This window comes from Nerophis lumbriciformis, linkage group LG07 (assembly GCF_033978685.3).
Source record: "Nerophis lumbriciformis linkage group LG07, RoL_Nlum_v2.1, whole genome shotgun sequence".
Classification (NCBI taxonomy): Eukaryota; Metazoa; Chordata; class Actinopteri; order Syngnathiformes; family Syngnathidae; genus Nerophis; species Nerophis lumbriciformis.
The window spans coordinates 48,684,083-48,701,384 of NC_084554.2; the positions used below are offsets into that span (position 1 = coordinate 48,684,083).

Sequence of the window (17,302 nt, forward strand, 5' to 3'; positions counted from 1 at the left end):
ACTTTTGACATCCAACTTATACACGGAGATGGCAAGAAAGACACAAAAATATGCTTGTTTTTTTCCAACCTTCTTGAGGATGTTGATCAATTCTTCATCTAAACGGGGTGATATAAACACCCCAGCGCGAGCAGACATTGTACAGTAAGTGTTGTTTTATTATGTTTGTACTTTGTATTTCTTGTTTTACTGTTACTAGCTTCTAAAACTTGTGGATCATCCTCCTTATTTTCAGGCTCAAAAATATAAGGTTGTGGATCATCATTTGTCCCAAAGTAGTCTTTGTCCAATAGTAGTGTTGTTGATATTAAATTAAATAACAAATGTGATGCATCTGTGAAATGAATACCCCTGCCTATGATTAAAATGAGCAAAATACATAAATGTGAATGAATGTTATTGCATTACATCATGTATATATTACATGATATTATGAATGTTACTACATTACATATATACTTACATCATGTATATATTACATGTTATTATGAATGTTACTACATTACATCAAGTATATATTACATGTTATTATGAATGTTACTACATTACATATATACTTACATCATGGATATATTACATGTTATTATGAATGTTACTACATTATATATATATATATACTTACATCATGTATATATTACATGATATTATGAATGTTACTACATTACAAATATAACAACTGAAGATGTGTTGTACTGGTGGCACCACATGATTATTGCCAAACTCCACCCCACCCAAGAGGACATCTCCAACCCCATTTAATTGTTGTGCTGAATATTTAGGGATCTTTAACAACTAGTCCTATTAAGAATCCTGATGTCTGGTGTCAAAACCAGTGACCGCTGCGAAAGGGCAGCTGACAACCTGGGAAAGACCTGGTGACGGCCTGAAGAGACTGCTGACCGGTGGGAACAGACCCCAACGGGGCTGGCACGGGTTAGCTACCCTTGCTAGCAGGACCCTGTCACTACACAGTGACCTGGATCCACCCAACAATTGCTACGAAAAATTCAAAAGGAAAAATACCCCTAGAATCTGCGAGAGCGGGGGCGGAAGATGACTCACCGGTAGACCACACGGTAACAGACCCTGGAACGGAAACGACAACGAGACAAATGATCAGCACGATAGTTGATGGAGTAACAGCACTGGCAGGACACAAGCTACAAAGCTGCATCTGTGGCTGGAAAAAGTTTACATCAGAGAAGGGTCTCAAGATCCACCAGGGCAGGAAAAAGTGTCTGAGAGAGCTTAGCGAGGGGCCTCGCATTGACCACTACTTCCTCAGAGGTAGGGCAAATCAGTCGAGTGAAGCCCAGCGGCAGGATAGTCACCACAGTCCACAGGGTATCACAACCCCAGACGAAGCTCAATCAGGCACAGATCCACCAACGGATGTGATTTCAGAGCCCAGTCAACCTCAGACAGCAGTAGAGAGGAAGATGAATGGACGGAAGCCTCAAATCTTGTGGCCTAAATCCTGCCAGAAAAAGGAGTGGGAAACCACCGACACAGACCTTGTCCATCTTTTAGAAGGTCTGAAAGGGTGTGTGGAAAAAAAGCTGGACAAGATTGGAGAGATTATTTACAGCTATGGAGCGGAGAGATTTGGGGTGAAAAGTAAGAACCTTACGACACAGACGGAACCATCAGCCCCTCTCAAGTCGAGGAGACAACAAGAGATTGAAAGACTTGTGAAAGAAAGAAGGGGCCTGCGAAAGCAGTGGAAAAAGGCTACAGAAGTGGAAAGGAAAGGACTTGAAGCACTACAGGGCGACATCAAGCAGCGACTTGCAACACTGCGAAGAGCAGAATGCCTGAGAAAGCAACATAAAAAGAAAGAGCGAACGAGGACTGCCTTCTACAGAGATCCCTACAAGTTTGTCAAAGACCTCTTTGTCAAGGAGAAAACTGGAATGCTCAAAGTACCCATAAGGGAACTAGAGGAGCACCTGAGGAAGACCTACTCCGACAGCCAGAGGCATGTGCCAGCCAGCATTCCAGATGACATGCCACCAATCCAACCACCTGAGCACCAGTTTGAAACGAGGCCCCCCACATGGAGAGAAGTTGAGAGCACTGTAAAGCGGGCAAGAACAGCCTCAGCCCCTGGACCCAACGGCGTCCCATATAGGCTCTATAAGAACACTCCAGGCGTCTTGAAGTACCTCTGGAAGCTAATGAAAGTGTCGTGGGAAAAAGGAATTATACCAAAGGCATGGCGAAGGGCAGGGGGGATCCTGATTCCCAAAGAGAAGAATTCCTCAACCATCGACCAGTTCCGCCAGATCAGTCTTCTGAATGTGGAAGGAAAAATATTCTTTAGTGTTGTGGCCCACAGGCTCTCAGTATTCTTGCTGAAGAACAACTATGTTGACACATCAGTGCAGAAGGCAAGGATAGGCGGTTTCTCAGGATGCCTGGAACACACAAATGTCATCTGGCACCAGATACAGACGGCCAAGAAGGACAAGAAAGACCTGCATGTGGTTTTCTTAGATCTTGCCAATGCCTTCGGGTCAGTGCCTCATGAGATTCTATGGACAGCGTTCAACTTCTTCCAGGTCCCTGAGGGCATCACAACGATGGTCAAAACCTACTTCCAGGACCTCCAGTTCTGCGTCACAGCACAGGCCAGTACAACTGCCTGGCAGCACCTCGAGATAGGCATAATGGCGGGCTGCACCATCTCTCCACTGGCGTTTACCATGGCAATGGAGCTCATTATTCGAGCATCTCGATGGGTGGTTGGAGGGGAGCGGTTGAAGAGCGGGCTGCGTCTTCCTCCAATAAGGGCGTACATGGACGACATGACGACAATAACAACAACAAATGCGTGCACCAAACGCCTGCTGGATAAACTCCAGGGAAACATCAAATGGGCACGAATGGAGGTTAAACCAAGCAAATCCCGCAGTATCTCCATCATCAAGGGCAAGCTCACCAATGAGAGGTTCCACATCAACAACGAGCCAATACCAACAGTTCTAGAAAAGCCTATCAAAAGCCTTGGCCGCTGGTATAGCGCAGAACTCAAAGACTCGAAGCAGGTGGACCAACTCAGGCAGGATACAATCAGTGGACTCAATCAGATCAATAACACTGCTCTTCCTGGGAAGCTGAAGCTGTGGTGCTTTCAGTTTGGGCTGCTGCCCCGTCTCATGTGGCCAATTTCTATCTATGAGGTCGCTCTATCCCATGCCAATCGGCTGGAGAGGCTGGTGAATGCACAAGTGAGGAAATGGCTTGGACTGCCGAGATGTCTTAGCAGCGTAGGCCTGTATGGCAACGGAGCCCTCTCACTACCGATCTCAAGCGTGGTGGAGGAGTACAAATGTGCCAAATCAAGGCTGGAAATGACTCTCACAGAATCCCGGGACCCATTCGTCAGAGGTGCTGCTCCAACCCTAGCGGCAGGGAGGAAATGGAATCCTTCTGCAGCAGTCATAGTGGCAAAGACTGCCCTCAGACACCGGGATATAGTTGGGCATGTCCAATATGGCAGAGGGGGCCTTGGTTTGGAAGCAACAACACCCACGTGGCAAAAGGCAACTGCAACCGAACGGCGGCACATGGTGGTGGAGGAAGTGCGCCACCAGGAGGAAGCAGCCAGGTGTGCCAAGGCAGTCTCCCAAGCCCAGCAGGGCCGCTGGATAAGGTGGGAGGGCGTGGAGAAGAGAACAATCACGTGGAACGAAATATGGAGCATGGAGTCTAAAAGACTAAGTTTCATCATTAGAGCCACATATGATGTCCTGCCCTCTCCAACCAACCTACATCTCTGGTATGGAGAGGACCCAGCCTGTCTCCAGTGTACAGCCCCAGCAACCCTCAAACACATCTTGGTTGGTTGCAAGACCAGTCTGACTCAAGGGAGAAACACCTGGCGCCACAACCAAGTACTGAAGTGCTTGGCTGCCGAACTTGAGAACAAGAGAGTAGTCACCAATGCCATGCCTCTAAATGCTCAGGCTACCTTCCCACACAAAACAACTTTCATCCGGGAAGGAGAGAAACGGCGGACCAAGCCATCACCTCCAGACTTAGGCCCACTGAACGCAGCCCGAGATTGGGAAATGCGGGTAGACCTCAGCCAGAGGCTTATCTTCCCACCCGAAATTGCAGCAACCAGCCTGCGCCCAGACCTGGTCCTCTGGTCCATGTCCTGCCGCCGTGTCTTCATCGTTGAGCTAACGGTCCCATGGGAGGACGCCATCGATGAAGCATTCGAACGGAAGAGGCTGCGATATGCCAACTTGGCAGCTGAAGCAGAGGCAAGGGGCTGGGACGTGAAGGTGTGGCCAGTGGAGGTGGGCTGTAGAGGCTTTGTAGCCAGTTCCACCACAAGGCTCCTGAAAGAAGTAGGAATCAGAGGACAGGCCCAACGCAAGGCTATTAAAGAACTTGCCACCGCAGCAGAACGGAGCAGTCACTGGCTGTGGCTGAAGCGCAGGGATGCAGCATGGGCTGCCAAATAACCACGTGGTGCCACCATGCGACACACACCCAGGTCTGATCAGCCTGTGGTGGGCCAACCTCGGCAGAGGGTGTCTTGTGATAAATGGCCGAAACGCCCAATGACGTCGGGGAACACAACTGAAGATAGGTTGTACTGGTGGCACCACATGATTATTGCCAAACTCCACCCCACCCAAGAGGACATCTCCAACCCCATTTAATTGTTGTGCTGAATATTTAGGGATCTTTAACAACTAGTCCTATTAAGAATCCAAACCCATCATGTATATAATACATGTTATTATGAATGTTACTACATTACAAATATACTTACATCATGTATATATTACATGTTATTATGAATGTTACTGCATTACATCATGTATATATTACATGTTATTATGAATGTTACTGCATTACATCATGTATATATTACATGATATTATGAATGTTACTACATTACATATATACTTACATCATGTATATATCACATGTTATTATGAATGTTACTACATTATATATACACTTACATCATGGATATATTACATGTTATTATGAATGTTACTACATGACATATATACTTACATCATGTATATATTACATGTTATTATGAATGTTACTACATTACATCAAGTATATATTACATGTTATTATGAATGTTACTACATTACATATATACTTACATCATGTATATATTACATGATATTATGAATGTTACTAAATTACATCATGTATATATTACATGTTATTATGAATGTTACTACATTACATATATACTTACATCATGGATATATTACATGTTATTATGAATGTTACTACATATTATATATATATATATACTTACATCATGTATATATTACATGATATTATGAATGTTACTACATTACAAATATACTTACATCATGTATATATTACATGTTATTATGAATGTTACTGCATTACATCATGTATATATTACATGATATTATGAATGTTACTACATTACATTATGTATATATTATATGTTATTATGAATGTTAAATTACATCATGTATATATTACATGTTATTATGAATGTTACTACATTACATCATGTATATATTACATGTTATTATGAATGTTACTATATTACATCATGTATATATTACATGTTATTAATGTTACTGCATTACATCATGTATATATTACATGTTATTATGAATGTTACTGCATTACATCATGTATATATTACATGATATTATGAATGTTACTACATTACATCATGTATATATTTCATGTTATTATGAATGTTACTACATTACATCATGTATATATTACATGTTATTATGAATGTTACTACATTACATCAAGTATATATTACATGTTATTATGAATGTTACTACATTACATATATACTTACATCATGTTTATATTACATGTTATTATGAATGTTACTACATTACATATATACTTACATCATGTATATATTACATGTTATTATGAATGTTACTACATTACATATATACTTACATCATGGATATATTACATGTTATTATGAATGTTACTACATTATTTATATATATATACTTACATCATGTATATAATACATGTTATTATGAATGTTACTACATTACAAATATACTTACATCATGTATATATTACATGTTATTATGAATGTTACTACATTACATCATGTATATATTACATGTTATTAATGTTACTACATTACATCATGTATATATTACATGCTATTATGAATGTTACTACATTACATCATGTATATATTACATGTTATTATGAATGTTACTACATTACATCATGTATATATTACATGATATTATGAATGTTACTACATTACATCATGTATATATTACATGTTATTATGAATGTTACTACATTACATCATGTATATATTACATGTTATTATGAATGTTACTACATTACATCATGTATATATTACATATTATAAATGTTACTACATTACATCATGTATATATTACATATTATGAATGTTACTACATTACATCATGTATATATAACTTGTTATTATGAATGTCACTCCATTACAAATATACTCACATCATGTATATATTACATGTTATTATGAATGTTACTACATTACATAGATTTTATGTATTTTTCTCTATTTATCTGTGTACCATGTTCTTATGTTTTTTGTGTCAATATGAATTTGCACCAAATTAAGGGAATAAGCGGTAGAAAATGGATGGATGGATAGTTTGCTTGCAATTTCGTTGTACACTGTACAATGACAATAAAGATATATTCTATTCTATTTACTTACATCATGTATATATGACAAATTATTATGAATTTTACTACATTATATATACTTACACAATGTATACATTACATATTATTATTACTACATTACATATATACTTACAGTGTGTATATAAAACATTGATGGAGGTTTTTGGAGGTTTTTATCACACTTTATAGGCGTAATAGAGCAAATCGCATATGCTCTACTGTTAGCTGACTTTTGCTAGCATTTATTTACGACTTAGAATGCATAAACAAGAAAAACATGTGTTCTTGTCTTACATAAGATTGTAAACGATTGACAACATTCTAAAAATGGTGTGATATCCACATACTTGACATCATTATTTAGAAGTTTCCCCACACCTATTAACTTACGAGGACAAAAATATCTTATTAGATAAAAATACACAAATAATCCGGGGGGAGCTCAAAGTAAAGCCGCTGCTCCTCCACATCGAGAGGAGCCAGATGAGGTGGTTTGGGCATCTGGTCAGGATGCCACCCGAACGCTTCCCTAGGGAGGTGTTTAGGGCACGTCCGACCGGTAGGAGGCCGCGGGGAAGACCCAGGACACGTTGGGAAGACTATGTCTCCCGGCTGGCCTGGGAACGCCTCGGGGTCCCACAGGAAGAGCTAGACGAAGTGGCTGGGGAGAGGGAAGTCTGGGCTTCCCTGCTTAGGCTGCTGCCCCCGCGACCCGACCTCGGATAAGCGGAAGAAGATGGATGGATGGATGGATGAATAAAGAGTAACATGTATACAAGAAGCATGATGTGTGTACTAGGGCTGCGAATCTTTGGGTGTCCCACGATTCGATTCAATATCGATTCTTGGGGTCACGATTCGATTGTAAATCGATTTTTTTTCCCCGATTCAACGCGATTCTCGATTCAAAAACGATATTTTTCCGATTCAAAACGATTCTCTATTCATTCAATACATAGGATTTCAGCAGGATCTACCCCAGTCTGCTGACATGCAAGCAGAGTAGTAGATTTTTGTAAAAAGCTTTTATAATTGTAAAGGACAATGTTTTATCAACTGATTGCAATAATGTACATTTGTTTTAACTATTAAATGAACCAAAAATATGACTTATTTTATCTTTGTGAAAATATTGGACACAGTGTGTTGTCAAGCTTATGAGATGCGATGCAAGTGTAAGCCACTGTGACACTATTGTTCTTTTTTATAAATGTCTAATGATAATGTCAATGAGGGATTTTTAATCACTGCTATGTTGAAATTGTTACTAATATTGATACTGTTGTTGATAATATTCATTTTTGTTTCACTACTTTTGGTTTGTTCTGGGTCGTGTTTGTGTCTCCTCTCAATTGCTCTGTTTATTGCAGTTCTGAGTGTTGCTGGGTCGGGTTTGCTTTTGGAATTGGATTGCATTGTTATGGTATTGTTGTTGGATTGATTCATTAAAAAAATTAATAAAATAAATAATAATAAAAAATATTAAAAAATCAGTTTTTGAAAAATGAGAATCGATACTGAATCGTACAACGTGAGAATCGGGATTTGAATTCAAATCGATTTTTCCCCACACCCCTAGTGTGTACGCTTCAAGGCCTACTGAAATGCGATTTTCTTATTTAAACGGGGATAGCAGGTCCATTCTATGTGTCATACTTGATCATTTCGCGATATTGCCATATTTTTGCTGAAAGGATTTAGTAGAGAACATCGACGATAAAGTTCGCATCTTTTGGTCGCTGATAAAAAAAAAGCCTTGCCTGTACCGGAAGTAGCAGACGAGTAGCGTGACGTCACAGGTTGTGGAGCTCCTCACATCCGCACATTGTTTACAATCATGGCCACCAGCAGCGAGAGTGATTCGGACCGAGAAAGCGACGATTTCCCCATTAATTTGAGCGAGGATGAAAGATTTGTGGATGAGGAAAGTGAGAGTGAAGGACTAGAGGGCAGTGGGAGCGATTCAGATAGGGAAGATGCTGTGAGAGGCGGGTGGGACCTGATATTCAGCTGGGAATGACTAAAACAGTAAATAAACACAAGAGATATATATACTCTATTAGCCACAACACAACCAGGCTTATATTTAATATGCCACAAATTAATCCCGCATAACAAACACCTCCCCCCTCCCGTCCATATAACCCGCCAATACAACTCAAACACCTGCACAACACACTCAATCCCACAGCCCAAAGTACCGTTCACCTCCCCAAAGTTCATACAGCACATATACTTCCCCAAAGTCCCCAAAGTTACGTACGTAACATGCACATAGCGGCACGCACGTACGGGCAAGCGATCAAATGTTTGGAAGCCGCAGCTGCATGCGTACTCACGGTACCCCTTCTGCGTATCCAACTCAAAGTCCTTCTTGTAAGAGTCCCTGTTGTCCCAGTTCTCCACAGGCCAATGGTAAAGCTTGACTGTCATCTTTCGGGAATGTGAACAACGGCTGTGTTTGTGTTGCTGCAGCCGGCCGCAATACACCGCTTCCCACCTGCAGCTTTCTTCTTTGCTGTCTCCATTATTCATTGAACAAATTGCAAAAGATTCACCAACACAGATGTCCAGAATACCGTGGAATTTTGCGATGAAAACAGACGACTTAATAGCTGGCCACCATGCTGTCCCAAATTGTCCTCCACAATCCGTGACGTCACGCGCTGACGTCATCATACCGAGACGTTTTCAGCTAGATATTTCGCGCGAAATTTAAAATTGCACCCGGCCGTATTGGCATGTGTTGCAATGTTAAGATTTCATCATTGATATATAAACTATCAGACTGCGTGGTCGGTAGAGGGCAGTGGGAGCGATTCAGATAGGGAAGATGCTGTGAGAGGCGGGTGGGACCTGATATTCAGCTGGGAATGACTAAAACAGTAAATAAACACAAGACATATATATACTCTATTAGCCACAACACAACCAGGCTTATATTTAATATGCCACAAATTAATCCCGCATAACAAACACCTCCTTCTCCCGTCCATATAACCCGCCAATACAACTCAAACACCTGCACAACACACTCAATCCCACAGCCCAAAGTACCGTTCACCTCCCCAAATTTCATACAGCACATATATTTCCCCAAAGTCCCCAAAGTTACGTACGTGACATGCACATAGCGGCACGCACGTACGGGCAAGCGATCAAATGTTTGGAAGCTGCAGCTGCATGCGTACTCACGGTACCGCTTCTGCGTATCTAACTCAAAGTCCTTCTGGTAAGAGTCTCTGTTGTCCCAGTTCTCCACAGGCCAATGGTAAAGCTTGACTGTCATCTTCCGGGAATGTAAACAATGAAACACCGGCTGTGTTTGTGTTGCTGCAGCCAGCCGCAATACACCGCTTCCCACCTACAGCTTTCTTCTTTGCTGTCTCCATTGTTCATTGAACAAATTGCAAAAGATTCACCAACACAGATGTCCAGAATACCGTGGAATTTTGCGATGAAAACAGACGACTTAATAGCTGGCCACCATGCTGTCCCAAAATGTCCTCCACAATCCGTGACGTCACGCGCTGACGTCATCATACCGAGATGTTTTCAGCAGGATATTTCGCGCAAAATTTAAAATTGCACCCGGCCGTATTGGCATGTGTTGCAATGTTAAGATTTCATCATTGATATATAAACTACCAGACTGCGTGGTCGGTAGAGGGCAGTGGGAGCGATTCAGATAGGGAAGATGCTGTGAGAGGCGGGTGGGACCTGATATTCAGCTGGGAATGACTAAAACAGTAAATAAACACAAGACATATATATACTCTATTAGCCACAACACAACCAGGCTTATATTTAATATGCCACAAATTAATCCCGCATAACAAACACCTCCCCCCTCCCGTCCATATAACCCGCCAATACAACTCAAACACCTGCACAACACACTCAATCCCACAGCCCAAAGTACCGTTCACCTCCCCAAAGTTCATACAGCACATATATTTCCCCAAAGTCCCCAAAGTTACGTACGTGACATGCACATAGCGGCACGCACGTACGGGCAAGCGATCAAATGTTTGGAAGCCGCAGCTGCATGCGTACTCACGGTACCGCTTCTGCGTATCTAACTCAAAGTCCTCCTGGTAAGAGTGTCTGTTGTCCCAGTTCTCCACAGGCTAATGGTAAAGTTTGACTGTCATCTTCCGGGAATGTAAACAATGAGCTGTGTTTGTGTTGTTGCTGCAGTCGGCCGCAATACACCGCTTCCCACCTACAGCTTTCTTCTTTGCTGTCTCCATTGTTCATTGAACAAATTGCAAAAGATTCACCAACACAGATGTCCAGAATACCGTGGAATTTTGCGATGAAAACAGACGACTTAATAGCTGGCCACCATGCTGTCCCAAAATGTCCTCCACAATCCGTGACGTCACCCACTGACGTCATCATACCGAGACGTTTTCAGCAGGATATTTCGCGCAAAATTTAAAATTGCACTTTAGTAAGCTAACCCGATATATACCTGATATATAAACTATCAGACTGCGTGGTCGGTAGTAGTGGGTTTCAGTAGGCCTTGAAATGACTTTACATATCCGAACAATGAACCTGAAACATGGGTGAAAATAGATCAATAACATTAAAAAGTCACTTAAAAGAGTGACATATGTGTTTTCTTTCTCATTTTCGAGTCCAGTTGTCAGTCGGGCGACGCTGTCTTTGTGTGTGCAGAAAAAAATGGGTTCATTGGCGAACATCACATCAGCCCTCACCTGTTTGACGATCCAGGCGCAGAGTTTGCGGGTGCAGCGCATCTTGCCGGCGGCCATGGTCAGCGCGAAGTCCTCCCGTCAACTCCTAACACACAAATAAGTCAAACATGTCATCAACTAGCGACCTTACTTCCCTCCGAGCTACACTTCAGTCTTTATGATTGCCTCATCCGGCAGCCATTAAACTAACTCGTCTTCAAACCGACAATCTTATAGTTTGGTCGACAACAGGAAGAAGTGGAATAAATAAAATGAATAAATAAAGAAGCGGAGTTAAGTCTGTTTACCTCGAACAGTGCTCCGTGCGCGTCCCTGTCGGCTACGTGCGCTCTACTGTGTCTTCATGGGCGTGAACGCGCTCGCTGTGAAAACCGCCTTTCCTAGAAACCACGTGACTATGGAGAAAAGGGTTGCGCGTCGGCCACTAGAGGGCGACAAATCACACTGCGGTTCACACAAATACAGTCCTGGTCAAAAGTGGACATCCACTTGTAAAGAACATAATGCAGTGCTTCTTAACCTGCTTGGACCAGCAGTTTCATATGCGCATTCACCAAACCCTTCTTTAGTGAAAAATTTTTTTTTTTTTTTTTTTTTCAAATTCAAGACAAAGTTATATGTTTTTGGTAACACTTTAGTATGGGGAACATATTCTAAGTAACAAAGACTTAATTTAGAGTTATTTGTCCACCCCAGAACAATCAAATGTAGATTCTCTCTCTCTCTCTCTCAAATGTAAACAATCAAATGTAGATTCTCTCTCTCTCTCTCTCAAATGTAAACAATCAAATGTAGATTCTCTCTTTCTCTCTCTCTCTCAAATGTAAACAATCAAATGTAGATTCTCTCTCTCTATCCCTCTCAAATGTAGATTCTCTCTCTCTCTCTCTCTCAAATGTAAACAATCAAATGTAGATTCTCTCTCTCTCTCTCTCTCTCTCAAATGTAAACAATCAAATGTAGATTCTCTCTCTCTCTCTCAAATGTAAACAATCAAATGTAGATTCTCTCTCTCTCTCTCTCAAATGTAGATTCTCTCTCTCTCTCTCTCAAATGTAAACAATCAAATGTAGATTCTCTCTCTCTCTCTCTCTCAAATGTAAACAATCAAATGTAGATTCTCTCTCTCTCTCTCTCTCTCAAATGTAAACAATCAAATGTAGATTCTCTCTCTCAAATGTAAACAATCAAATGTAGATTCTCTCTTTCTCTCTCAAATGTAGATTCTCTCTCTCTCAAATGTAAACAATCAAATGTAGATTCTCTCTCTCTCTCTCAAATGTAGATTCTCTCTCTCTCTCAAATGTAAACAATCAAATGTAGATTCCCTCTCTCTCCCTCTCAAATGTAAACAATCAAATGTAGATTCCCTCTCTCTCTCTCTCTCAAATGTAAACAATCAAATGTAGATTCTCTCTCTCAAATGTAAACAATCAAATGTAGATTCTCTCTTTCTCTCTCTCTCTCAAATGTAAACAATCAAATGTAGATTCTCTCTCTCTCTCAAATGTAGATTCTCTCTCTCTCTCTCTCTCAAATGTAAACAATCAAATGTAGATTCTCTCTCTCTCTCTCTCAAATGTAGATTCTCTCTCTCTCTCAAATGTAAACAATCAAATGTAGATTCTCTCTCTATCTCTCTTAAATGTAGATTCTCTCTCTCTCTCTCAAATGTAAACAATCAAATGTAGATTCTCTCTCTCTCTCTCAAATGTAGATTCTCTCTCTCTCTCAAATGTAAACAATCAAATGTAGATTCTCTCTCTCTCTCTCTCAAATGTAGATTCTCTCTCTCTCTCTCAAATGTAAACAATCAAATGTAGATTTTCTCTCTCTCTCTCAAATGTAAACAATCAAATGTAGATTCCCTCTCTCTCTCTCTCAAATGTACCGGTAAACAATCAAATGTAGATTCTCTCTCTCTCTCAAATGTAAACAATCAAATGTAGATTCTCTCTCTCTCTCTCAAATGTAAACAATCAAATGTAGATTCTCTCTCTCTCTCAAATGTCCATCCATCCATCCATCTTCTTCCGCTTATCCGAGGTCGGGTCGCGGGGGCAGCAGCTTAAGCAGGGAAGCCAGACTTCCCTCTCCCCAGCCACTTCGTCCAGCTCCTCCCGGGGGATCCCGAGGCGTTCCCAGGCCAGCCGGGAGAGATAGTCTTCCCAGCGTGTCCTGGGTCTTCCCCGTGGCCTCCTACCGGTCGGACGTGCCCGAAACACCTTCCTAGGGAGGCGTTCGGGTGGCATCCTGACCAGATGCCCGAACCACCTCATCTGGCTCCTCTCGATGTGGAGGAGCAGCGGCTTTACTTTGAGCTCCCCCCGAATGACAGAGCTTCTCACCCTATCTCTAAGGGAGAGCCCCGCCACTCGGCGGAGGAAACTCATTTCGGCCGCTTGTACCCGTGATCTTGTCCTTTCGGTCATGACCCAAAGCTCATGACCATAGGTGAGGATGGGAACGTAGATCGACCGGTAAATCGAGAGCTTTGCCTTCCGGCTCAGCTCCTTCTTCACCACAACGGATCGATACAGCGTCCGCATTACTGAAGACGCCGCACCGATCCGCCTGTCGATCTCACGATCCACTCTTCCCCCACTCGTGAACAAGACTCCGAGGTACTTGAACTCCTCCACTTGGGGCAAGATCTCCTCCCCAACCCGGAGATGGCACTCCACCCTTTTCCGGGAGAGAACCATGGACTCGGACTTGGAGGTGCTGATTCCCATCCCAGTCGCTTCACACTCGGCTGCGAACCGATCCAGTGAGAGCTGAAGATCTTGGCCGGAGGAAGCCATCAGGACCACATCATCTGCAAAAAGCAGAGACCTAATCCTGCAGCCACCAAACCAGATCCCCTCAACGCCCTGACTGCGCCTAGAAATTCTGTCCATAAAGGTTATGAACAGAATCGGTGACAAAGGGCAGCCTTGGCGGAGTCCAACCCTCACTGGAAACGTGTCCGACTTACTGCCGGCAATGCGGACCAAGCTCTGGCACTGATTATACAGGGAGCGAACTGCCACAATAAGACAGTCCGTTACCCCATACTCTCTGAGCACTCCCCACAGGACTTCCCGGGGTACACGGTCGAATGCCTTCTCCAAGTCCACAAAGCACATGTAGACTGGTTGGGCAAACTCCTATGCACCCTCAAGGACCCTGCCGAGAGTATAGAGCTGGTCCACAGTTCCACGACCAGGACGAAAACCACACTGTTCCTCCTGAATCCGAGGTTCGACTATCCGGCGTAGCCTCCTCTCCAGTACACCTGAATAGACCTTACCGGGAAGGCTGAGGAGTGTGATCCCACGATAGTTGGAACACACCCTCCGGTTCCCCTTCTTAAAGAGAGGAACCACCACCCCGGTCTGCCAATCCAGAGGTACCGCCCCCGATGTCCACGCGATGTTGCAGAGTCTTGTCAACCAAGACAGCCCCACAACATCCAGAGCCTTAAGGAACTCCGGGCGGATCTCATCCACCCCCGGGGCCTTGCCACCGAGGAGCTTTTTAACTACCTCGGCAACCTCAGCCCCAGAAATAGGAGAGCCCACCACAGATTCCCCAGGCCCTGCTTCCTTATAGGAAATGTAAACAATCAAATGTAGATTCTCTCTCTCTCTCTCAAATGTAAACAATCAAATGTAGATTCTCTCTCTCTCTCTCAAATGTAAACAATCAAATGTAGATTCTCTCTCTCTCTCTCTCTCAAATGTAAACAATCAAATGTAGATTCTCTCTTTCTCTCTCAAATGTAAACAATCAAATGTAAATTCTCTCTCTCTATCCCTCTCAAATGTAGATTCTCTCTCTCTCTCTCAAATGTAAACAATCAAATGTAGATTCTCTCTCTCTCTCTCTCAAATGTAAACAATCAAATGTTGATTCTCTCTCTCTCTCTCTCTCAAATGTAAACAATCAAATGTAGATTCTCTCTCTCTCTCTCAAATGTAAACAATCAAATGTAGATTCTCTCTCTCTCTCTCTCAAATGTAAACAATCAAATGTAGATTCTCTCTCTCTCTCTCAAATGTAAACAATCAAATGTAGATTCTCTCTCTCTCTCTCAAATGTAAACAATCAAATGTAGATTCTCTCTCTCTCTCTCAAATGTAAACAATCAAATGTAGATTCTCTCTTTCTCTCTCTCTCTCTCAAATGTAAACAATCAAATGTAGATTCTCTCTCTCTATCCCTCTCAAATGTAGATTCTCTCTCTCTCTCTCAAATGTAAACAATCAAATGTAGATTCTCTCTCTCTCTCTCTCTCAAATGTAAACAATCAAATGTAGATTCTCTCTCTCTCTCTCTCTCTCTCTCTCTCTCTCAAATGTAAACAATCAAATGTAGATTCTCTCTCTCTCTCTCTCTCTCTCAAATGTAAACAATCAAATGTAGATTCTCTCTCTCTCTCTCAAATGTAAACAATCAAATGTAGATTCCCTCTCTCTCTCTCTCTCTCAAATGTAAACAATCAAATGTAGATTCTCTCTCTCTCTCTCAAATGTAAACAATCAAATGTAGATTCTCTCTCTCTCTCTCTCAAATGTAAACAATCAAATGTAGATTCTCTCTCTCTCAAATGTAAACAATCAAATGTAGATTCTCTCTTTCTCTCTCTCTCTCAAATGTAAACAATCAAATGTAGATTCTCTCTCTCTATCTCTCTCAAATGTAGATTCTCTCTCTCTCTCTCAAATGTAAACAATCAAATGTAGATTCTCTCTCTCTCTCTCAAATGTAGATTCTCTCTCTCTCTCTCTCTCTCAAATGTAAACAATCAAATGTAGATTCTCTCTCTCTCTCTCAAATGTAGATTCTCTCTCTCTCTCTCTCTCTCTCTCAAATGTAAACAATCAAATGTAGATTCTCTCTCTCTCTCTCTCAAATGTAAACAATCAAATGTAGATTTTCTCTCTCTCTCTCAAATGTAAACAATCAAATGTAGATTCTCTCTCTCTCTCTCAAATGTAAACAATCAAATGTAGATTCTCTCTCTCTCTCTCTCAAATGTAAACAATCAAATGTAGATTCTCTCTCTCTCTCAAATGTAGATTCTCTCTCTCTCTCTCAAATGTAAACAATCAAATGTAGATTCTCTCTCTCTCTCTCAAATGTAGATTCTCTCTCTCTCTCTCTCTCTCTCTCTCTCTCTCTCAAATGTAAACAATCAAATGTAGATTCTCTCTCTCTCTCAAATGTAGATTTTCTCTCTCTCTCTCTCAAATGTAAACAATCAAATGTAGATTCTCTCTCTCTCTCAAATGTAGATTCTCTCTCTCTCTCTCTCTCAAATGTAAACAATCAAATGTAGATTTTCTCTCTCTCTCTCTCTCTCTCTCTCTCTCTCAAATGTAAACAATCAAATGTAGATTCTCTCTCTCTCTCTCTCTCAAATGTAAACAATCAAATGTAGATTCTCTCCCTCTCTCAAATGTAAACAATCAAATGTAGATTCTCTCTCTCTCTCTCTCAAATGTAAACAATCAAATGTAGATTCTCTCTCTCTCTCTCAAATGTAAACAATCAAAAGTAGATTCTCTCTCTCTCTCTCTCAAATGTAAACAATCAAATGTAGATTCTCTCTCTCTCTCAAATGTAGATTCTCTCTGTCTCTCTCTCAAATATAAACAATCAAATGTAGATTCTCTCTCTCAAATGTAAACAATCAAATGTAGATTCTCTCTCTCTCTCTCTCAAATGTAAACAATCAAATGTAGATTCTCTCTCTCTCTCTCTCTCAAATGTAAACAATCAAATTTAGATTCTCTCTTTCTCTCTCAAATGTAGATTCTCTCTCTCTCTCTCTCAAATGTAAACAATCAAATGTAGATTCTCTCTCTCTCTCTCTCTCTCTCTCAAATGTAAACAATCAAATG

At 41.5% G+C, this 17,302-nt stretch overlaps 1 protein-coding gene across 1 annotated transcript in view; it reads right to left on the bottom strand.

Annotated features, from left to right (window-relative positions):
• LOC133609386 (E3 ubiquitin-protein ligase RNF31-like) overlaps positions 1–17,302 on the bottom strand; it is a 100,152-nt gene that overhangs the window by 28,789 nt on the left and 54,061 nt on the right. Inside the window, exons 24-26 of the mRNA XM_061964932.1 lie at positions 14,009–14,055; positions 13,817–13,835; positions 9,188–9,205 (exon numbers count right to left, since the gene is read on the bottom strand). Coding sequence (XP_061820916.1) covers positions 9,188–9,205; positions 13,817–13,835; positions 14,009–14,055 — 84 coding nt within the window. The remainder of the gene's footprint in view (positions 1–9,187; positions 9,206–13,816; positions 13,836–14,008; positions 14,056–17,302) is intronic.